Raw genomic sequence first — 24,459 nt, 5'->3', positions numbered from 1 at the left:
GCCCCACGTGTTAATTAGTAAATCAAAACCACACGAAAAATGTAAATAAGTGCATGCCACAAATCTGTCACACTTGAAAGGTTCCCAGATTAACGTGTCTTCCTGGCTTTATGCTAGTCTTTGTCGTTGCCCTGTCTGAGGAAAAGTGCCCCCAAATGCCTTGGTAGGTTGGCATCTATGGGGCCCTTGAGAATAGAACAACTTTAAGATAACACTGTTCAGGTGAAAGGTACCTGCCAGCTGAGAAGTTATGTTTCTCTTGTAGACAGCAACGTGGAAGAGGCAACTGACCTGCTTTTTCTCACCCTCTTTGCTTTCTAGGGGTGTGTTCTGTCTTGTTTGCGTGGAATGGTCTATTCACGTGCTCGGTCCTGCTGAGTTTGTGCCCTTAGCAATGTAGGGCATGTGACCTTTGCAAGTAGACTTCGAATCCAGCAGGACTAGACAGAAGGAAGCCACTTCGCTATGGCTCAGGAGGGATAGAGAGGCCCTTGTTGCCCCAGAAAAGGCAAGCCATTCTCTCTAAGCAGTGTTGGGAGAAGCATTTTGTTATGTTTTTGCAGGGACCTGGGATCCAAGTTTTGTCTATTAAAGGAAAGGAGAGGCCCCGTTCTGTTTGTGCACGGACCGCTCTGCTGTACTAGGGAGCTATTTGCACCCCCAGGGTGGAGTCTTTTTATTCTTGGGTTTAGAACCCCCGAGGCATCAACACACACCCCTGTTAAGACCCTCGGCATCTGGTGCCAAGTCTTGGCCTTTGGTTTGACTAGGAAATCTTCCAGTGTGTGATCTTGCTGTTGCCAGGCCAGCCAGTACTTGAAGTACAGTTCTGCTGGCTTCAGGGCTTCTATCTCTTCATTGGACAAATGCGTGCCACTACCTGCTACAGGCCAGGAGTTGCTGGAGGCACTTGAGCCAGAGGAACACAAAAGAGAATTCCGAGTCCTCACCTGCCTTACCTTCAGGACACACCAATGTTTTCTTTTTCACTTGCCACCAGAGATGACCTACTTGGAGATGACCGAGGAGGATGGTGTGCAGGTGGCTCTGGCTAGGGATGTGTGCTGGCTTCAGAGCCTAGACTGCCCTGTGCCAACCACATCCAGGGAGGGTTGGAAAGGACCATGAGAAAGGACTCAACCCACATGCCCGTGTTTGGCACACTGGGTGCTGTGCCATGGATTATAAGAATATAATAACCTGATGTGGTGTAATTTGATAGGAATATAAACCTTGGTGACCCTGGGAACTGAAGGAGGGGCCTGGGCCTGTTACTTTTTTTTTTTTAACTTTTAAGACTTGAATGGTTTGTTGGACCAAATAGCTCCATTGTCATGGTTAAGCCCACTGTGAAGAAAGTCAGGATTTAGTGTTGGGGGTGACGCGTTTGTTGTTGCTGTTGCTTTTTTTTTTTCTACCACCCAGTTTGAGAGACCGTTGCCCAAGCCAGCATAGTTAACTCTCAATTATTCGGGAGATGACTTTCCATTTTGGAGGTTTTTAGTTTTCCTCCCCTAGAATCTTTCCTGGAATCAGTAAGATGTGTCGGTCAGATAAACAGATGTTAGCATAATTAACATAGTCCACAGTGTGGGAGAGCCTGAGAAACAAGGCTCTTAATAAAAGGGATGGCTGTATCTTCTAGTGCCAGAGTCTGTAGAATATATTCAAGTCCATGATGGGTTCACCCATGAAAACAGTCTACCTGAGCTAATGGGAGCTCACCAACTCCAGCCAGACAGGGAAGGAACCAGCAAAGGTCCAAACTAGTCCCTCTGAATGTGGGTAACAGTTATGTGGCTGGGGCAGACTGCAGGACCACTGGCAGTGGCACCAGGATTTATCCCTATTGTTTGTAGTGGGTTTTTTGGAGCCTGTTCTCCTTGGATGGATGCCTTGCTCAGCCTGAATATAGTAGGGAGGGCCTTGGACCTTCCCCAAAGAAAGTACCTTACCCTCTCTGATGAGTGGATGGGGAAGTAGGGAGGCATAGATGGAGGGAATGGGAAGAGGGGAGGGATTGGGGACTGGGATTGGTATGTAAAATGAAAAAAGATAATTTGTTTTCTTTTTTTAAAAAAAAAAGAAGAGAAAAAAAATGTATTGCAACAAAATAATCTTGTCACTTCCTGTACCTCATCAGAACCGGCTAGTCACCAGAGAGTGAACACAGACAAATCCATTAAAGTCGATTTTTTGATACTGTAGACCAATACACGATAAAATAACATAACACTGTCTTCGTTGCTAGATTTCTGTGACCACCTGGAGAGACTGAAACTGGTTAAGTTAGAAAGAGTCCCTTTGACTCCCCCATCGTCAGCCTCCCCGCGTGCCCCACACGCCAGGCGACTCATTTTCAAAAGAGTGCACAGACGTCATCTGATGAGGGTTCCTTGCTTCTTAGCTTTGCCAGAGTTTGTTCTGGCAAGATGTGCCCTCTCTTGTCTTTGCTTGGTCTTCAGCCTCCCTCGTCATCCTTCCCACGATGTTGATCTGGGGTATCATATTCATGTTTTGACTATCGGTCTGCAACATCGATACGGTTCTCCCCCTTACTCTCGTCTGTGACTCCTCCAGGTTAGCCTCATTTCTGTCCTGCTCAACAGAGGCTTGCTGGGAGCCTGCTGTGTGCTGGGAACCAGACTGTGCACCAAATTCCGAGTGTTGTGCAGTTGACCTTATGTTGAGATGAGCAACGACTGGGGAGCTCCCATTTAGTCACTTCTATCTTGAGGAGATGGAATTTTCGGGTATCAGCTAAAGATTGTGGTGTATGTTAGTGTACTAAATGCCACTGAATCATTTACCTCAAAATGGTTTGTTTTACATCATGTAGATTGTATGATTTAAAAAAAATAATGGAAGAGAAAGAAATAAGGAGTAAGGGGTCTCTTTCTGTGCATGAAGCGCATGAAGGGTGTGATATTGAAATTGGTTCCCTCCTGTGCATGGCGACCTGTGCCTCAGACTGACTATGACTGAACTAGCTTTGTCAGATTAATTTCCTCCTTTTGCTTTTTGAAACTTAGCATGCCTGGAGTTTGAATCCTGAAGCGCAATGAGTGTTAGTTGCTTGGGCCGATAGCCTTGCTGCTGTAAAACCAGCAACCCTGAGTAGACCTGCCATGCTGTTCCAGCCAGGTGACTTTGTTCTGGAGAATCTCTCCTGGATCTCAGGGGAAGAGCTCACTGGGGCAGAAGTCAGAAGCCTGACTTCCATTCACACTCCACATGCCCCCTGAGGGTGTTCCAGGGCCTAGGAAGAGTGCTCAGCCCTGGCTTGGGCATTTGTTTGTCCCTTGTGAGTTCTCAGCCCTAAGCCCTCTCTTGGAGGCTAGAGATAAACATGCGCAGGGCCTGCTCTCTGACCTTACGTTGCGGTAGGTACGGTACAAGGTTACGTTGCGGTACAAGGTTAACGATAGGCTACGATGCTGCAGATTTCCATGAAAAGTTGTTGAGGGCACCACCACCACTGGGGGTAGGTAGATGCAGAGGGCAGCTGTCTATCATCCTAAGACACACCCAAGGCAATACACCTGCAAAGAGGAGAAAGGTTCATTTGGCCATGGCTTTGGAACCTTTGTGTTGGCTCTGTTGGCTTTTAGACTGAGCTAAGGCAACTTTTCATGAGAGAAACACACAGCAGAATACAGTTGCTCATCCCGTGGGTGGAAGAGATAAAAGACACGGGACCCCATGGCACGAATATGAAATATTTCCCAGCGGGTCATGTTTTGATGCTTGGTCCTCGCTGGAGGAAGTAGGCCACTGGGCGCTGATCATTGGGAGTGTTTTCTCCCTGGCCCTTCCTGTCTCCCTTTCCTTGCTCCTTGGCCACCATTCTCTGAACTGCTTTGTGCTATCACTTCTTCCCCGCCATGATGGACAGATGCCTTCGAGATGATGAGCCATAATAAATATCTTTATCCCTTCCTTTTTTCATAGTGGTGAGAAAAGAAACTAATACAGATTCTGTTCTCCTCTTCAAGGCCAGACACCCAGGGACTTAAGACCTCCCATTGGTCTATCTTGTATTGTTTCCATTGTCTTTTAACAATACTTTGCCAGGGTCAAGTCTTTAACCCTTAGACTTTTGGGGTGAACTTAAGATTTAAATTGTAGCAGAAGGCTTCCTGGGATTCAGTTTTAAAGGGAGATTTAAGTATTGATTGTTATGTTTAGTTTTGTGCATGTGTATGTCTGTATGTGCAATGCACTTGTGAGTGCAGTGCCCAGTGAGGCCAGAAGATGGCATCAGCTCTCCTGAAGCTGAAATTACCGATAGTTATGGACTGCCCAACGTGAGTGCTGAGATCTGATTCTTGGGTTCTCTGCAGGAGCAGCACAAGCTTTTAGCCACAGGGCCATCTCTCCGGCCCCTTGTAGGAAGATTGAAAAGAGCACTGTGTTACTTTAATAGCTTGGATGCTGGGGCCCCTCTCCCTGCCAGATGCATTTGTTGGGACCTGATAAGTACTGTGATGGCATTAGAAGGTGGGGCCTTTGGAGGTGATTGGCTCCTCAGGCCAGCATCCTCACGAATAGGATTTGTATTTATATATATGATTCCATGGGGCTGGAGAGACGGCGGCTCAGCAGTAGGACTGTTTGCTGCTCTTTCAGAGGACTTGTGTTCGATTCCCAGCACCCACGCAAGGTGGCTCACAACTGCCTATAACTCCAGCTCCAGGAGATCTAACCCCCTCTTCTGAACTCACACGTGGATGCAAGCCTTCCCTTTGACACACATGTACACACATAATTAAAAATAAGAATAAATATTTTTTAAAGAAGGTTGCATGGGACTGAGAGTATAGATTAGTGATGTACATGGTTAGTTAGCATACCTGAAACCCTGGTTCCAGTCCCTCAAAACCACAGAGCCCCAGAGTGCTTCCTTGCCTTGAGAACCATGCAGGGACATTGTAAGAAGATACCATGTGGGAAGCAGGCCCTTAGCAATCCCTGGATATGTTGATTTGATCCTGGCCCTCTGACATCTCTCTGTAACTGCGGGGAATAAATTCTTATGGTCTGCAAGCCACTCAGTCTGTGGTTTAGATTTAAAAATATGTATAAAACTTAAAAGTTCTAAAAGAAGTCTTTTGCTAGGGCTTGGTTGTCGGCTTCTAGCTCTACTGGGGGATGATGGGACCTTTTGGGGCTGAGCTGGTATGGAGGGGACTGGGGGAATAAAGGTACCTGGGAATAAAACATACTCTTTTAGGAAGGACAGCAGAATGGAGGAAGATATTGGGGAGGGATGAGAGACAGTGGGGAGGGATGAGAGACAGTGGGGAGGGATGAGAGACAGTGGGGAGGGATGAGAGACAGTGGGGAGGGATGGAGATAGTGGGGAGGGATGGAGAGACAGTGGGGAGGGATGGCGAGACAGTGGGGAGGGATGGAGGGACAGTGGGGAGGGATGGAGGGACAGTGGGGAGGGATGGAGGGACAGTGGGGAGGGATGAGAGATGAGAGACAGTGGGGAGGATGGAGAGACAGTGGGGAGGGATGGGAGACAGTGGGGAGGATGGAGAGACAGTGGGGAGGGATGGGGAGACAGTGGGGAGGGATGGGGAGACAGTGGGGAGGGATGGGGAGACAGTGGGGAGGGATGGGGAGACAGTGGGGAGGGATGGGGAGACAGTGGGGAGGGATGGGGAGACAGTGGGGAGGGATGGGGAGACAGTGGGAGGGATGGAGGACAGTGGGGAGGGATGGAGGACAGTGGGGAGGGATGGAGGACAGTGGGGAGGGATGGAGGACAGTGGGGAGGGATGGGGATACAGTGGGGAGGGATGGGGATACAGTGGGGAGGGATGGGGAGACAGTGGGGAGGGATGGCGAGACAGTGGGGAGGGATGGCGAGACAGTGGGGAGGGATGGCGAGACAGTGGGGAGGGATGGCGAGACAGTGGGGAGGGATGGCGAGACAGTGGGGAGGGATGGCGAGACAGTGGGGAGGGATGGCGAGACAGTGGGGAGGGATGGAGGACAGTGGGGAGGGATGGAGGACAGTGGGGAGGGATGGAGGACAGTGGGGGAGGGATGGGGAGACAGCGGGGAGGGATGGGGAGACAGCGGGGAGGGATGGGGAGACAGCGGGGAGGGATGGGGAGACAGTGGGGAGGGATGGGGAGACAGTGGGGAGGGATGGCGAGACAGTGGGGAGGGATGGCGAGACAGTGGGGAGGGATGGCGAGACAGTGGGGAGGGATGGAGGACAGTGGGGAGGGATGGAGGACAGTGGGGAGGGATGGGGATACAGTGGGGAGGGATGGGGAGACAGTGGGGAGGGATGGGGAGACAGTGGGGAGGGATGGGGATACAGTGGGGAGGGATGGGGAGACAGTGGGGAGGGATGGGGAGACAGTGGGGAGGGATGGGGAGACAGTGGGGAGGGATGGGGAGACAGTGGGGAGGGATGGGGAGACAGTGGGGAGGGATGGGGAGACAGTGGGGTGGGATGGCGAGACAGTGGGGTGGGATGGCGAGACAGTGGGGAGGGATGGCGAGACAGTGGGGAGGGATGGCGAGACAGTGGGGAGGGATGGAGGACAGTGGGGAGGGATGGAGGACAGTGGGGAGGGATGGGGAGACAGTGGGGAGGGATGGGGAGACAGTGGGGTGGGATGGGGAGACAGTGGGGAGGGATGGCGAGACAGTGGGGAGGGATGGCGAGACAGTGGGGAGGGATGGAGGACAGTGGGGAGGGATGGAGGACAGTGGGGAGGGATGGGGAGACAGTGGGGAGGGATGGGGAGACAGTGGGGAGGGATGGGGAGACAGTGGGGAGGGATGGGGATACAGTGGGGAGGGATGGGGAGACAGTGGGGAGGGATGGGGAGACAGTGGGGAGGGATGGGGAGACAGTGGGGAGGGATGGGGAGACAGTGGGGAGGGATGGGGAGACAGTGGGGAGGGATGGGGAGACAGTGGGGTGGGATGGCGAGACAGTGGGGTGGGATGGCGAGACAGTGGGGAGGGATGGCGAGACAGTGGGGAGGGATGGCGAGACAGTGGGGAGGGATGGAGGACAGTGGGGAGGGATGGAGGACAGTGGGGAGGGATGGGAGACACTGGAAGGATGAGCATAAAAAGAACAGTTGAAATAGTAAATGTTAGTAGCCTTTGACCTTAGATTCCTGTTGATTTTATGGCAGTGGTAGCTAGTATTTGCTTTGCCTACATTCAGGGACTGTTCTAAGGACAGACAAGATAATCATGGCTGTGGTACTACTTTGTAAACACTTCAGACATTAAGCTGTTTTTGCAACATCCTTGAGATTTGAGAGGGATGCATCCCAAAGGTTGTTTTCCAAACATAAAAGATAAGACTTCAAAATGTGGAAGTTTTTAGGGCAGTCTGTGGGCCCCCTGCTGACATGCTGTCAGATCCAAGATAAAGAAAAGCAAGGGGCTCAGGGCTGCTCCCCAGTGGCAGGAGGACCAGGCTTGGTTCCCAGGAGCAAATACACAGAAAGCCCAGGTTTCCACTGCTGCAAAGCCTGAGACCAGCTTGGGCTCAAAACAAAGCCTGGAGCTATTGCTGAGGGTCACACAGCATTCTGGGACTCCTGGGCAATAAAATGGTTCCTAATGGAAAACTGCATTTTGTGAGGAACAACAGAAGCATCAATTTAAATATTCACAGTGAATTTCTAACCCAAAACTTGAAAACCCCAAACCCCCAAACACACAAGGAGGCACACTACCAAAGTCAAGAGCATCAGAGAGGAGTAGCTGGTCAGCTGTCCTGGGGAATTTGGAGACTAAACCCGGGTTAGACTGAAACCATGGGAACTGCATGGAAAGAGAAGATAGCACCACAGGACAATTGAAAAGGACTGGACAAACCCAACAATAATGACAACTGGAGTTATTAGAAATGAAAAATAATGTATTATATTAAACAACACAAGGGAGTATTGATGAGTTTGTAAATAGACTTCATCAACAAGATTTTAAAAAAAAAGGAACTAAGAGATGAGAAATGTCAGAGTCTGCCGTGTGTCTAGCTGTCGTTTCCAAGGAGACGATACAGAGAATGAAGCAGAGGTGTAACTCTGATAGATGTTTTGAGAAGTGATGGGAAATGGGGATCTACTGGTGCATGTGCTGCTGGGTAACCCCAGGGAGAGGAAAGAGAAGCACTCTGCAAGGCCTGAGCTTGCTCCCTGAGCTCAGAGTCCAGGCTTAACCGCCTCCCTCCCTCACAGAGGACGCTCTGGCTGCCCAGCCTTGCTCTGCTGTGGAAGTGAGGGGGCTGGGAGAGAATCTGCTTTTCTTCTTAGGTTGTTCAGCTTTGAGCAAATATGTGATTTTTTTTATCACTTGTGGAATACAAAAGTGCACGCTATACATATTGAATTGTACTAAATGTGGCCTGGTTGCTTTATCTAGTCCTTGTAAGTGGGCAAAAAAAAAATGTAGTCACTTAGTATCAGTGGTGCCCCGAGACTTCCTGATCTGTGTTTGGTAAGTGCCAAATGTGCTCCCTGATGCCAGCTGAGATCTGCTATTTCCCTAGTGAGACATAAATATGAAGCTACCGACAATGTTCCTGACCTAAATGACATTAATACCTACATTTGGGCGTGAAAATGGTTGGTTTTTTTTTTTCTTTTTAGTAATGACTTGGTATATGACTCAGTCAGTAGAATTCTTACCTTGTATGCACGAGGCCCCGTGTTCGGTTCCCAGGACCCCAATCCAGTTAGTGATGGAGTACCGTGTGTGATTGTACATTAAACAAATTTTTTTTCTTCTTTCCCCTCATTCTCATTTCCTTTTCTCTCTGAGTTTTTCAGTTGAAATAGGTGTTATCTTTATATTTTTCTAAACCATTTTTACATGTATAGGTGCATATGTGGGGGGGCAGCAAGGTGGTGTGAGGGTGTGGGGACGGGTAGATCTGTGGGGGCTGGAGTACAACCTTGGGAGTCGTTCTTTGTTTTATGAGATTGGCCTGCCACTGGCCTGGATCTTTCTAATGCCCGTAGGCTGGCTGGCCAGTGAGCCCCAGAAATGCCTCTATTGCCCTTGCCCTGAGATTTGTAGACACATGTTTCCGTGCCTAGCAGAGACCAGGCCAAGACTGTGAGAATAGTAACAAGGGAATGAGAGACGCATCTAGCACAGGGCCTCATGTGTGGAGCTGAGGAGCAAGTTCAGGTTCTTGGACTTGCATAGCAAGCACAAAACCAACTGGGATTTCTTCCCAGCCCCTCTCTAGACAGACAACTTAAGTAGATATAATTCAGACATAGATGCCTTTTAGAAAAATATCCATATTGAACTACCTTTTAATAACCCAATTAAGCAACAGTGAGAAGAAAAATAACACTTAATTAGGCCCAATGAAGAAGGGGAAATTGGGAATGAATAACAGTTCTGAAATTCTTTTTTTTTTTTTAAGACAGTGGGCTTATCAGTGAGCACCAGGTCTTGTTGAAAGACCATAACTAAAAACAAGCAAACAAAACAAAAAAACCAAGGCAGTCAGCTCCTGAGGTGTGACACCCAAGATTGCCCTCTGGCCTTCACACGCATGCATACAGGTACCTACACACATACACAATCAGGCATGCACACACAAACCTTCCCTCAAAAACATGATCAGAATGACATGGTCTGTAGATAAGCTGCTAGACCTCTGAGACATAGATCGATTATTAGGAAGAGAGCAATCATCCCTGGCAAAATCCAAGAGCATACTCTATGGGAGAGAGTATCCAGGCCTCTCTTGAACACACTGCAGAAATTCCAAACAAAGCTGGGTGTGGTGGACTACACTTAGGATCCCAGCACTCAGGGGGTGGAGGCAGGGGATCCCTAGCCTGAGCTTGAGGCCAGCCTGGGCTCTGCATTAGACCCAGCAATGTGGAGCATGTCTCTAACTCCACTGTTCTTCATACATCCCTGACCTAGCTTCTAAAGCAGCACTGAAAAGGAGACTCATCCGCACTGTTTGAAAGGGCGTGGTTCTCATGTTGTCATTCATGTTGCTAGCTCTATTTTTTTAAAATTAGGTTAATGGAATTTTTCGTATGTCTGACTAATGAGCTTTTAAAAATGAATCAAGAGACAAAACAATGAAATGGAAAGGAAGAGCTCAACTGAGAGCCCAATTCCATTAAGCCAAATAGAGAAAAATCATTTTTTGAAATGTCTGAGAAAATTTGACAGGTTGGTTATCCAAAGAGAGAGTAAAGAATGTTTTAATTTAGCTGGGTCTGATCTGATCATGTGATAGACATAGTGTTTATTTTTAGTAGGCTATTTTTATTGTGGTTAAACATATGAGTAGCCTAAATTTGTCATTTTTAAAGATGTGTCCAATTTTATTTTTTGTGTGTTTAAGTGTTTGAGTGCATGTATGTATGTATGTGTATGTATATATGTATGTATGTATGTATGCACCATATGCATGCTTGATATCTGCAGAGGCCAGAAGATGGCATCACTTTCCCCAGAACTGGAATTACAGGTACTTGTGATCCGCCTTGGGAGAGCCAGGAATCAAACCCAGGTCCTCTGCAAGAGCAGCAAGCACTCTTAAGGAATAAGCCATCTTCTGAGCCCCACAATCCAAAAGCCTTTTGTGGGCAGAGTTTTTCTGTGTCTCAGCAGTTACTGTCAAATAACCACAGGAGGCTTACTATTAATTATAAATGCTCTGTTGATAGCTCAGGCTTATTACTAACTAGCTCTTACAGCTTAAATTAACCCATTTCTGTTCATCTTTGTGCTGCCCTGAGGCACATGACTTTTCCCTCTCCTGTGTGTCCTGTTTCCTTTTCATCCAGCTGTGACTCCTCTCACTCTGCCCTTCTTCCCAGTGTCCTTAATCTTGGTTCTCCAACCTAACGTTATCCTGACCAGCTATTGGCCAGCCAGATTCTTTATTAAACCAGTCACAGAGACATGTATTGACACAGTGTAAAGGAATATTCCACAGCCTTTGGGTGTGCAGTTCTACAGTATCAAGTATATTCCTATTGCTCTGTAGTCATCTCCAGAACATTTTCATCTTCCAAACTACAATTCTACTCACTGACCACTAACTTCCAATTTCCCTTCCCTCCACTCCTGGTAACAGCCTTCTACTTTCTCTCTCTTTGAACTAGGCTATCATATAAATGTAACTATACACTATGTATCCATTTGTGTCTGGCTTATTTCACATAGCACAATGCCTTAAGATTTCATCTATACTGTGGTGTCTGTGAGAACATTCTTACCTTGGAAAGCTAAAGAATATTTTATTGTGGGTTCACACCATGTTTTGTTCATCAATGGACACTTGCCTTGCTTTTTTGGCTTTGGACTGTTAGGAACACCACTTCTATGGCATGGCTGTGACATATCCCGCAAGACAGTGACTGGTCCCATTGAAAGTCCACAATGAGCATACTGAATTATCATACTTTCTGTACAGCAGCCATACCATCTGTGACACACAAGAGTTCCACTTTCTCCACATCTGTGCCAGCTCTTGTAAGTAATCTCCATGTTTTTAATAGATCCACCCAAAGTAAGGGTGAAGAAGGGAGATGGGACACTCAACAGGACCTGCAGAATAGCTATGGCCACCTGGGGATCTGCAGCCCTGTTTCTCAGCTGACAAGCAGCTGGACATCTGCAGGAACCATCTGCCCTCTCCCTGGGAACATGCCTGTCCTGTGTTCCTAAGTGCCTGCTCAGTTTCCACCCAGCCTCTAAGCGGAAAAGAAAAACATCAAGGGAAAAAGAAAAACACAAAACCCTATGAAAGAAAAACATAAAACCCTTTGAATCACAGTGATTCACATATAAGTAATAGAAGTGTTCATCTTTTAGGAGGCAAGGCATGATAGGTACACGGTTCATGTAAGAGGCTCTATGGGGCAGAGGTGGGAATGGACCAGGCAGGAGTGCAGTGGCGCTGGTCAAGTTCTAGGTTTAAGGTGGTGTTTCTTGCCCTGCTTCCGTGCCTGTCTCCCCGAGCTGCACCGTCATTAAATCTGTCATTTCTGTCCTTAGGGTAATGATGATCCGGGGTCGGTCTGAAATCTAAGCAGGTAGAATCTGAGACAAACAGAGAGATTAAAGTGAGTCCTGGGAACCAAATTTGTTCCATTTAAAGGGTGGAATTCCAGTTTTCAGTCGCGTTCTCTCTGTTTGATTGAGGGTTAAAACAAAGGCGAGAGAGCGCAGTGCCTTGTTTTTTTGTTTTTTTTTTTTTCACCGACCTTACAAAGGACACAGAGAGAGAGAGTAGGTGACCTCGTACAAGGTTATTACTGCTTAAAAAGGGCTTTAACTGGTCCTTGAAGTAAAAATTCTTGGAAGTACTGCCCGGGAGAAAGCAGCAGCATTTTACTGGAGGAGAATGTGACTCCACAAGCCCCCTTCTGGGCACAGTATTCTGTCCTGAAAGACAAAGCTAAATTGCAGGAGGTATTAATTGGCACTACCTAGGGACTCAGCAAGGGCCCATTCTGAACACAGAGGGCTGGATTCTCAAATAACCGCCTATGGATGTCACAGCATTTATTGCATCCATTACCCGATGTCTGGCTATACTGAAGAGTGGTCTCACCTGATCTCGGGAAATGTTATCCCCACTCAACTGATGTTCTACCGTACAGTCAGCATCAAATAAGGGGAAAAAAAGAAAGGGAAGCTGAGATTTCACATTGCAACTTAAGAAAGGGTTTATTTTGGCTCGAGGATTAAGACAGGATACAGTTCATGGTGGCAGAGACATCACGGCAGCAGGAATGCGCGATGGCTCGGTGGCAGGGTGGCAGCCAGAACCTGAAGCTACTAGTGACTTCACATCCACAGTCAGAAAGCAGGAATTAGACCAGAAGTAGGACCAGGCTAAGAAACTTTATAAAGTCCAACCCTGGAGACCCACTTCCTCCATTGAGGCTCCACCTCCTAAAGGCTGTGCATCCTTCTAAAACAGTGCTGTCAGCTGGAGACTGTGTCTTAAAACACGTGAACCCAAGAGGACACCAGACATTCAAGCTGTACCATTATATGGTCTTCGGGTACACCTAGTGGCATGTAACCTAAGTGTATTTATGTCGTATGTTGCTGTGAGCCATCGGCCCTCACCCTGTGGTGTGAGAAAGCAACTTCAGTGATGATAGCTCTGCGTCCAGGGAGGAAGAGAGGAAGGTAGACATCTCTCACCCAGCGGTGCGTGAGAGATGCAGAGGCTCTCAGGGCTGTAGAGACTGACTCTCCTCCAAAGAGGATAAAAGAATGTTCCGCGTTGTCTTAGAAGGGAAAATGTCCCTGGAAGGCAGGGGTTGTAATTCACACTGTAACAAAGTAATGCTTTCTCGTGTCTAGCATCTTTTTATGTCTTTGAGAATTTGCCAGATTCTTTACCCTTTTTTTCCTCTTCTTTTGTGAGCTAAGCATGTAGCTTACACTGTGTGTGGATGTCTGCATGTGTGGGTGGATGTATATGGAGACCAGAGATCAACTTTAGGTGTTCCCCTCCACTGTTTTCCACCTTATTTTATTTTATTTATTTATTTTTTTTTTTAGGCAGGGTCTCTCGCTGTCCCCGGCACTCACTTATTTGGCTAAACAGGCTGACCTGCAGGCCTCAGGAATCCATCCCATTCCCACTCGTGCCAGGATCGCATAGATACACACCACCTCACCTAATGTGTGGGTCCTGGGGACCAGACTCAAGTCCCCCAGCTTGCCTGGCAAGCACTTGTCAACTGAGCCATCTCTCTCCATGCTGTTCTTAAATTTGGGGTCCTCTAGTCAATTCCTCCTGATTAAAGATGAACCCTACCTGCCTCTATCAGGATTCTTCCTCAGCCCCGCACATTGTCTCCCAGTGTTGGGCAGTCTTCTGCCTTAAGAATTACATGCAATTGCTCTCTTCCTAGCATGATCCTATGTCCCTTCCTCCTTCCTTTCTTAGCCTCTTCTGTCCATTTTCCTTTTCTTATATCAGTTGCCTGTCACACAAATCTCCAGGAATGTAGTGGCTAGAAACAGCAGTGCAGTGTGACTTTTCAGTCCTTTGAAGTCACTGGGTTTCTCATGTCAGCTAGTGGCTGTGCTTGGACTGTTCCAAAGCCCCATGAACTAGATGTCTAAGATGGCTTCCTCAACTAGGCATGATTTCATGCCTAAAACCCTAGTCCTGGTGGAGGCAGATGGATCAGTCATTCAAATCCAGCCTAGTCTACATGGCAGGTTTGAGATTGTCTTGAGATGCATGAGACCTTGTTTCAAATCACAAAAACCTGCCAGGTGGCGGTGGTGCATGCCTTAAATTCCAGCATTTGGGAGGCAGAGGCAGGCAGATCTCTGTGTGTTCAAGCCTAACCTAGTCTACAGAGCTAGTACCAGGACAGGCTCCAAAGCCACACAGAGAACCCCTGTCTCAAAAACAAAACAAAACACGACAAAACAGCAGAAAACCCAAAACAAAAAGCTTTAGCTAAAGAGATGGGTCAGCACTTAAATCATTTGCTGCTCTTGTAGAGGACCCATCTTCAATACCTAGCACGCACATTAGATGGCTCACAGCCACCTTTAACTTCAGTCCCAGGAGATAGGGTTCCCTCTTCTGGCTACCTCTGGTACTGCATACACATTTTGCACATGTTTTCACACACACTCCCTCCCTCTCTCTCTCTCTAAACAAATACATCTTTAAAGAAACCTCAAAGCTAAAAATAATTAACGTGATATGGTTGGACAGTTGTCCTCCCCCCCCCCCCCCGTTATTTCTACTCCTCTCTTCCCCTCTCACACTTCCATGTCCTTCTGCCCTGGTCTGGACTTCCTCCTAGCAGGGAGGTTTCAGGCTATGAGACATCTTACACAGCAGCTGTCTTTCCCCCCCACAGGCATGTGAGGAAGCTCAGGGCCTGCAGCAGCGTAGGTAGGCATAGCTTCAGCTTCACCAGTGCCAGAGTGCACAGGCAAGAGCAGGTGACAAATACAGCTGGAGGTGGCTTGTTGGACATGGTGGTCCTCAGCAAGGACTGATTGCCACACTTCCCATTCATTGCACATAGTTGGTCCTGCTACTTCTTGCAAATGGAAATGTCTTACTTTCTCGTATTTCATTTTATGCATGCAATTCTTTTCTATTCATAGTAAGAGATGGAAGGGATTCTTTGGAGAATTTTTGTGTGTGCTCTCTAAGGAATCTTTAAGAAACTCATTTCCATTTATCTATATTAAATTAGTATCTAAATGGTCCTATAGAAAGGATGTGTGGCTTTTCTTTTTCAAGAAAATCTCTTTGAGAAATCAGATTTAATTCCTCTTTAACCGACAATGATAACATATCAAATTTTAGGAGGCAGATCAGCTTTAAAGAAAGGTGATCCGTCTTCTGTGTGGCCGTCCTTGTGTGAACTCTTCAACAATCTTGCTTTTCATCCTCAGTCACTGACTAGCAAAGCTGCCATCGCACTGGGGACACAGCATCATCTACTCTCTGCTTTTTTCTAAAGGACTGAAAAGGGGAGATGAAGCTGTTAAGGCCTCTGGCTTCTCTTGCAGAGGATCCAGGGTCAATTTCCAGCATTCATGTGGTGGCTTACAACCATCTGTCACTTCTTGAAGTCTCTTGTAGATCTGGTCGGTGTCATTTTCAATGAAATCTTCCCACCAATAGATTTTTATTTACTTAAATCTTTTAAAAATTATTTTTTAAATGTCTGAGTGTTTTGCCTGTGTAGATGACTGTACCATAGTTTCAGAGAATCTCACACCCTCTTCTGCTATCTGACCATCTTCGATGAGACTTTACCCTAGACTCCTCAACAAAAGTCCACTGACACTCGGCTTCAGTGGATAGGATAGTTCTAGACAGTCTAACAGGTGGCCCCGGTTAAACTCAGTAGATCCCTAGACAAAAAGACATGAAAAGGGATTTAGACGTGTTGACATAGGTGGAAGGGAGATGAGAGGGTGGGGTGGGAGTAAGAATGTATTATTTACATGTATGGAGTTGTCAAATAGCAAATTAATGTTCTACAAATATCGTCATAGAAAGGCAAGCAAAATGTGGAGACCTCTGTAGCGGGAAGAGGGGAGAGGCACTGCCTGTCCTCCATGCATGGCCTAGCTCCCAAGTTTAGCTCAGGGTGCCCCTTTTCATGTCATCTACAGATGGTGACACATGAACAAAACTGGGGAGGGAAAAGCAACATGGAGGAAAAGGCTAGAAGGGTCAGGAAGTCATAGGCAAATATTAATATCCGTAATGATGGATTTCCTGATGACCTCTCCTATACTCTGATCATAGCCCCTCACTATCTTCGTGTCCCTCTTTTGCTCCCCCTCTTCCTTTCCAGCAGCTCTGCTTTCCTGTCCCTTGTCACCCAGTGAACCGTCAAACATAGTAGCAGGTTGTTTATAGGAGCAGAGGCACCTCACCAATGGCTACACCACAGAAGATAATGTCTCCCCCTCCTCCAGCAACTGCCAATAGCATGTAGATTGTCAGGGTGTTGTGTGGGGGGTGGCAGTTTATAAGTCTCTACACCTTCCATGACCAGGCCAAGTCTTACGTGGGCCATTTGCAGGCTGTCACACTGCCATGAGTTCATGCGTGCAGCCCACATGCCGTGCCCAGGAGACAGCGTTCTAAACCATTCCCCCCCACCCTTGGGCTCTGCCTTCTCTTCAGTACTCCCCAAGCCTTGGATCTGGTGACGGACACAGATGTCCCACTTACTTTGGGCACTCAGTAGTCACTTATTCACCAACCTTGGAGCAGACCTGAGTCTCTGTAGTTCCCACTGTCCATGACAAACTGAAGCCTTTTTTCCCGAAGCTGACATCAGCACTGACCTAGGGGAATAAGGGTGAATATTTAGAAGGTAATTTGACAGGCATATCATATTTATTTATGAAAGAGCAATAGCCTTCCACTAGGACCCATGACCTCCCCAGTCATAGGTTTTTGGTCAGCTTTACAGCACCAGATGTGAGTGCCATCCTGTGGCATGGACTGCAGGAAGCGACTGGCTACTGTCATAAGAGCTATGCCACTCCCCCACCAGCGGGCACTTCTCTAGGTATAGATGCGGGCAGTCAGGGCCCACCACTGAGGAGGATGGTTCAGACTCTGGTCCCCTAACCACAGAGCACCGTCCAGCACTAGGAGACCTCCCAGGCAGGAAGGGGGCCTTTATCTCAGTTCCCTCTTGATTCTCATGTTCTGCAGGGAGAGTGCGTGGCATATCCACCACCAAGGCCTCAGCATCTTGTTCTGGTGGGCAACCAATTGCATTGGCTGCTAACCCGTATTGTTTTGGGGACCAACAACTCTTAGGCAGGTGTAGTGGGTGGCAAGTTCTTCTTTGATAATTCATTCGTTCTCACGCCTTTCTGCACAGCCGTATTCTTTGGTGTGCTGATGAGGGAACCCGCAACCAAGAGTCTTTAAGTAACTTGACCTCATGCCAATCCTTTGTTTGACTCTTGAAACTCCTGTATTCAAACTGAACGCGGTACAAAGATGTTGCTTCATCTCGGGCAGAAGGGAGGATTTCAATCTCAACCTGCCTGGCAGTTCAGCCAGCGTTCCCTTCAGCCCCTTGGTCTCGTGAATCCACCGCTGGTCACTGGTAATCTGTGAAGTGAAACTGGGGAGCGGTCGTGAGATGAGCCCGTGGCACCAGGTCAAGTAACACCAGTGTATCACTCTCTCTTGTTTGACCCTATAGTGGAGTGCGACAAGGAGTTCTCCCCACGCCAGCGGCACCACAAAGAGTTCAAGTTCAACTTATCCCAGATTCCCGAGGGTGAGGCGGTGACGGCTGCAGAGTTCCGCGTCTACAAGGACTGTGTTGTGGGGAGTTTTAAAAACCAAACTTTTCTTATCAGCATTTACCAAGTCTTACAGGAGCACCAGCACAGGTATGAAGGCTCAAGGAAGCCCAAAGGTGGGGCTGCTCCCTGCTTCTCACCCTCTCTCCTCATGTGACCCCAGGTGTCTTTGGAAGGTGGTCTGGCGGTCAAGGGGCTATTGAACATGAAGGGCTGGTGTGCTGAAGGGTAGTGTTTACCCGGCAGGGTGTTTTCTTGCTAAGTAGATTTTTTTATAAAGATTTATTTACTTATGTATACAGTATTCTGCCTACATATATCCCTATATATAGGGCCAGTAGAGGGCACCAGATCTCATTACAGATGGTTGTGAACCACCATGTGGTTGCTGGAAATTGAACTCAGGACCTCTGGAAGAACAGCCAGTGCTCTTAATCTCTGAGCCACCTCTCCAGCCCCTAAGTAGATTTTTTTTTTTAAAATAGGGGTCTTTCCCCCAAGCAAGTCAATAATACTTAGTAAACATCCTTGATGACCAGCTAATTGATTTATTGGGATAAACTGTTTCCTTCTATTGTTTGATCCTCAGTTTTGATGATATGTGGGTGGCTAAAATTAATGCACACATTTAAATTATAGAATAATGCTTACAAGTGAGTGCAAGTCAGGTGACTGCAAATATGTATTTGTGTATATAGTATACTTACATGTTTACTTTGAATAAGCGTATTCAAACACTACCATTTAGATACAGGGAATGATAGATTACTTTTTCAGTATGTCTATGTTACTATGCCTTGCTAAAAATGAGTTCAAGTGACTGCTTTATAGGGGGAAAAATCTGCAATAAAGTATATTCATGGTGTTGCCTAGCAATGAAGAACAACTTGGCCAGCAACTGAAGGAGCATGGACAGGCAGAGGACACGCTAGTAAGGCTTTAATTCAAACCTGTAGTCCCAGAAAGGAAACCAATAGGTCTGAAGTGTGTTGAGCAGACGGGGATTTGTCTGGCACAGCACTAGGTGAGAACAGAATACAGGAAGTGGAGAGTCACGTGACACGGGGTGCAGCTTAAGCCCCGGATAATGCCTAGAGCAACTGGAAAAGTAAATGCAAAGATAAGCACGAAAGAAGGGAGGAGACCCCACACAGACCCAAAGACACTTCAGTTTGGCATTTTTCTGAAGCAGGGTTGCAGCGTAGCTCAGGTTGCCCTCAAACTGGCAGTCTTCTGGCCTCTGCCTCCTGAGACCTGGGATTATAGCACCCCCACAGTCTCCTTTGGCTTCCGAAACCAAATCTAATTTGCCTTGAAAGACTGTCGACTTTCCAGTAGGTTCCAGAGATTCCAGATTGACCCTGGTTTCTTCTGGATATACAGATCTGTGGTGGGAGCGGGGGAGCTAGCCCTGGGAAGGGCTGCTGTAGCTTTGGAGGCACACAGTGTCTGGCGCTCAGGCCCTCTCAGGTCTGTTCCCTGGGAGCTCTGCTGGAGAGAATCTCTATAAGCTCCCAAAAGGACTTGAGAAAGAGTGTAGGAGGGAGCTGACAGAGAACAGGCTCTCAGAACTCCACCTGAGGGAGGAGAGAGACCGAAGAGGGCTTAAGGGGGAGACAGAGCTGGCAGCTATGAGTGGGGAAAGGAAACTTTAGAAGGGAGCAAAGAGCAGAAGCTGTGGGACTGCAGGAGGCTCCTAGGGGAGGAGACAAGGAAAATGTTATAATTTGCTGGCTTGTCACCTGGGTGCCCTGTCCCTTTAAGAGACAAGCCCCACCTACTTCTAACTCCCTCCCCTTCCGCTTGGAAATCCCACCTCCTCTAGCCTGGGCTCTGTCTCTTCTCTCTTTTGTCTCTTTCCTGAAGAGATGATTTCTGCTCTGTCTGCCTCCCTCCTCCTCTGTCTCTCCCCTGCTTGCCTCTCAGCTTCTCTCTTCTAACCCCCTTCTCCTCTTCCCCCTCCATAACTCACTAAATAAACTCTATGCCCAAACTCTCTCTGCATGAAGTCTTCCACCTGTTACGGGGACCCACCAAGGCCTCAAGTTAACTGCCCCTATCCCTTGTGGGACTGTTGTTCCTCGTGGAACTGGCCTTCCTCTCCCATCCTTAGATCTTTAAAAAAGAATAACAGCAAAGGTCTCAGGTGGCCCAAGGCTGGACTGCAGCCGGGGCTGTAGCTCCTAGGAGGAGGTGAGAGACTGAGGTTTTGGGGGAAAGGGATGGGTGAGCATCTAGTAAAGATGTCCCCATAGATAGCCAGATGGGTGTTGCGGTCCAGAGCTGAGAGTCCCCAGGTGGGTGCCTTGGCAGGGAGACATACTTAACAAAGTAGCTGAGGAGTAGCAGGTGGAGGGAGGCCACAGCTTAAGTACTGGAATCTAGAATTTGGAGTCAGATTTGGTGGATGGCGAAAGCCAGGAGAAACAAATAAATGCTCCGTACGTACATACATCAGCAGCTTGGTTCAGAACGGATGCGTTCCTGGGATGGGGATTCATTTGTGCCATTCCTGGGTTTCAGCACTGGATGACTGGAAAAAAAAAAAAGAAACAAAAGGAAGACATGACTGCTCCTAGGTGTGGGTTGAGGTGAAGGTTAGGGAGGGCAAAGCCAGAGGCAGCAGCATCTGGAAAAGTCCAGGGTGAACATGGTTAGACTCATGGTTAGACTGGGCCAGGCTAAGGAGTTGGGGGTGGGGAGGCGAGAGAGGAGCCACAGACCATGAGTGGCAACCTGGGCCAAGACACTAGTGTAGCCAACATGGCTGAGTTATATAGGGGCCAGAGGAGCTGGAGGAAGTGAAACCAGCCTAGTCCCTGAGCTGGAGAATGTGGGGTAAGGAACAGGAAAGTACCCTGTTCCTTACCAGTCAGCCAAGGAAGACTGTTAGGGACTGAGGAATGCTGGAAGAACCTGGTGGCCAGCGTCCCCTTTGATATGTTAATAGGCCTCTCAGTTACCCCTTTGTTCCAGGTTTGAGACCTAATAATAGAAGGACCAGCAGATGCCAGGCACTGGTGCTGGATAGATACACTAAAGCTGTATGTCACATCTTAGTTGGGACGGTCAAACAAAGAGTAAGGCATTGGGGTATGGAGACAATGGACCAGGATTTCAAAACAAGGAAGATTTTGGTGTTTGCTTTTCCCTCATAAATACATAAATCTGGTAGCTTCACAAGAGCCGTCTTGTTTGGGGAAACAAAGTCTCTCCTTGCTAGATATTCATCTTTTGATGCACTGGAGAGAACCGGCATTCAGTGGCTCCTTGGCCCTGTCTTAGCCGTTGGCTTTTCAATCTGCCCAACTGGATATTACATTTCACTTCTCTAGTGAGAATAGCCTGAAGGTACTTGTTGGGCTCAAGTTTGTTTGAAATGCAGGATTTTCCCTCTCTCACAAGAAGAGTCCTAACAAAAACACTAGGCTAGCAGTATAGTGACTGCGAAATCTTTCAAAAGAGTTTTTATTTCAAAGAAAGTGCTAGCAGGAGCTTTGTGAAATGTATCCTGAACTCTGGCCAAAAAGGAGCAGCTGCCACGTGCTCGGGATGATGGTGACATCCTTCCTTGGGCTAGCAGTGCGTCTGGAAAGCAGAAACTAGAATGGTCCCAACCTTGGATGACTCTCAGGTTGATTTGTCTCATAGGACGGGAGCGCTTGGCAGTTGGGTATGTTTAATTTGTGTGCCTAGGAGAAGACTAGGGAAGCTGGGAGACTTTCAGGCTGTTGAAGGCCTCCAGGTTGAGTGGGGGAGGTGTTCTTATCTGTGGGCCAGGAGCCCAGGCTTCCTGCTACTTCCAAATGTTCTTCCAGAGGCCTCCAGACTTAGCTGCAGGGCTCCTTCTGCTGGTTTGACCTCCCCATCTGTACCATCTTGGGGTGTCTTGGCTGAACAGGCTTTTCTCAACAGAAAGGAAACTTTTTTTTTTTTTTATCTAATCTGCACTGAAGTGCAATTTGTAGCATTTGCTGTGTTCACTTAATGTAACAAATGTTTGTGCTACAAAGTAGTTAGTTGGCCTCCTCGAGGGAGGAGAGTTGGGTTTTTAAATGCTAACTCAGAACTTCAGCTAAAGGCAGAAGAAATGCCATCTTGCATCTCCTGACATAAAGAGCTGATTGGGAGGTGACAAGAGCCCCTGAGAAGGCAAGTACTGGCTGTAGAAATGTGTTTCTGTAAGTAACTGGATCAGGTAAGTTTACAACACCACTAGCAAGTGACTTCTTAAGGACAGGGTGCTTACTCCAGAAACAGGGTACTTGACCCAAAGCCTGAGAACACGTATTGAGATGGAGCGTATATAAGTCAAGGAAAGACCTGAAGCAACCCTTAGGTTACAGTGAGAGCAACCAAGTCCGAGGTATCGGGATACCCTATGTCTATTACTTCTTTTAAAATTTGCTCCGTGGTGGGCTAGCAAGATGGTTCAGTAGGTAAAGGTGCTTGACATTCACGCCTGGTGACCTAGGTTCAATCCCCAGCACCTACATGAAGGTAGACAGAGAAGCAACTCCACAAAGTCGTCTTCTCATCACCATACACACGTCGTGGTGCACACATGCATCATGTATACACATGTGGTGCACTCATGCACCATGTATACACATGTCATGGTGCACACATGCATCATGCACACACATGTCATGCTGCACACATGCACCATGTATACACATGTCATGGTGCACACATGCATCATGCACACACATATGGTGCACTCATGCATCATGCACACACATGTCATGGTGCACACATGCATCATGTATACACACGTCATGGTGCACACATGCATCATGTATACACAAGTCATGGTGCACTCATGCATCATACACACATGTCATGGTGCACACATGCATCATGCACGCACATCATGGTGCACACATGCATCATGCACACACATGTCATGGTGAACACATGCATCATGCACACACATGTCATGGTGAACACGTGCACCATGCACACACATGTCATGGTCCACACATGCATCATGCACACAGGCACATGCCTGTGTGTCACAAAATGACAATAAAATTTAAAAGTCAGGGGTTTGTGAATGTTTATGTTTTAAGATGAGTTTATGGAATGTGTGTTACTGTTCTCTAGCTGTGAAGAGACACCATGACCGAGGCAATTCTTAGAAAGCATTTAATTGGGTCTTTGCTTATAGGTTCAGAGGGTTAATCCATTTCCGCCATGGTGGAAGCATAGTAGGAGGCAGGCTGAGAGCTACATCCTGATCCACAGGCAGCAGACAGAGAGATATTGGGCCTGGTGAGGGCTTTTGAAACCTCAAGCCCACCCCCACCCCAGTGACACACTTCCTCCAATGCTCCACACCTTCTCGTCCTTCTAATCTGTCTCAAAGAGTTCACCAAACTGGGGATTAAGCATTCAAATATATGAGCCTATGAGGGCCATACTTATTCAAATCACCAAAATATTCATGTATGAAATTCTCAAAGAATTAATAGAAAATATATTTAAAGTGAGAGCAAGATTTGCTACTTCAAACAAATACATCCTTACAGTAATACTGAGCTAAATTTGCTCTTTATATAGAACTAGCAGTTGGGAAAAGGTCTGCCCTTCATATCCTGTCGTTAGGTTTCCCCTGCTCCATCAAATAGGAGAGGAAAAGGTCGCCTTTAAGAGAAGAAAGCATGGCATATTTGAGTTTTGCCGAGGCTAACTAATGCTGAAAATATGGTTTGTTGTGTTTCCTAAAAGTCACCTGATGACTTGGGGGTTATTTCTAAGCTCAGACAAGCAAGAAATGCCCAGAAGAGGTTAGCGTGCCCCAACCTCCATCTTTGGAGCTCAGATGCAGGTGTCACAAGGATGCTCCGGTCTGTTCCCATTGGTGGTAGAGCATGTCTGTTAGAATTCAGGACTTCATACAGACGGCCTTTCCATTCTTCAATTGTTCTCTTGACCCATCTCTGCCCATCCACATGTTTTGTAGAGGAAGTGAGAGAAAGAGAAGAATGGGATAAATTTGTGTGCCACCATCTGCACTCTCCCACAGATCATCCTGTTCGTTTACTTCTTCATTGCAATCTTCTGTGGGATGTGCACAGTACCTGTCTTCATACTTGGAGTGCACTTTCAGGCCTCTCTGAGTTCCCCTTGCCCTCCCATACCCACGTAGAGTAGCAGGATGGTAGGACATTGGTGTACACACACACACACACACACACACACACACACACACACACACACAGGACTTCTATCACATCTGTGTTAGACTTTTCATGGTGACCAAATTTAGCCAGGAAAGAGTAGCTTGGGGAAGATGGGATTTTCTTTTAGTCCATAGGTTCATGACCAGGGAGGCATGGTGGCTTTATCTGTGGAAGGAATTGGGGCACAGACTGTTACATTTTCATTCATGAGGAAGCAGAGAGAGACTATGGTATTGAGGGGCACACCAGGGCCCCATAAGCCCATCCCAGAGACCTACTTCTGCAATCAGGCCTCATCTCTTAAATAAGGTTCCACAATCTCCCAAAACACCAGCATCAGCTGGGGATCAGCTCTTCACACTTGACTCTGTGAAAGGTATATTGTGTTTAAACTATAGTAGATAGTTAGGTAAATTAGGCAATTTTGAGGCCTTTCTGCCACTTTTTG

General features: G+C 47.4%; 1 protein-coding gene across 1 annotated transcript in view; it reads left to right on the top strand.

Moving 5' to 3' along the window:
* Positions 1-24,459, top strand: part of Bmp6 (bone morphogenetic protein 6) — a 144,807-nt gene that overhangs the window by 98,427 nt on the left and 21,921 nt on the right. The window contains exon 2 of the mRNA XM_041632711.1: positions 17,724-17,916. Coding sequence (XP_041488645.1) covers positions 17,724-17,916 — 193 coding nt within the window. The remainder of the gene's footprint in view (positions 1-17,723; positions 17,917-24,459) is intronic.

The sequence above is a fragment of the Microtus oregoni genome, unplaced genomic scaffold, assembly GCF_018167655.1.
Source record: "Microtus oregoni isolate MIOR12 unplaced genomic scaffold, Mior012 000042F_ref0000377, whole genome shotgun sequence".
Lineage (NCBI taxonomy): Eukaryota > Metazoa > Chordata > Mammalia > Rodentia > Cricetidae > Microtus > Microtus oregoni.
The sequence above is the reverse complement of the archived record's forward strand: the minus strand, read 5'-3'. Positions and strand labels throughout refer to the sequence as shown.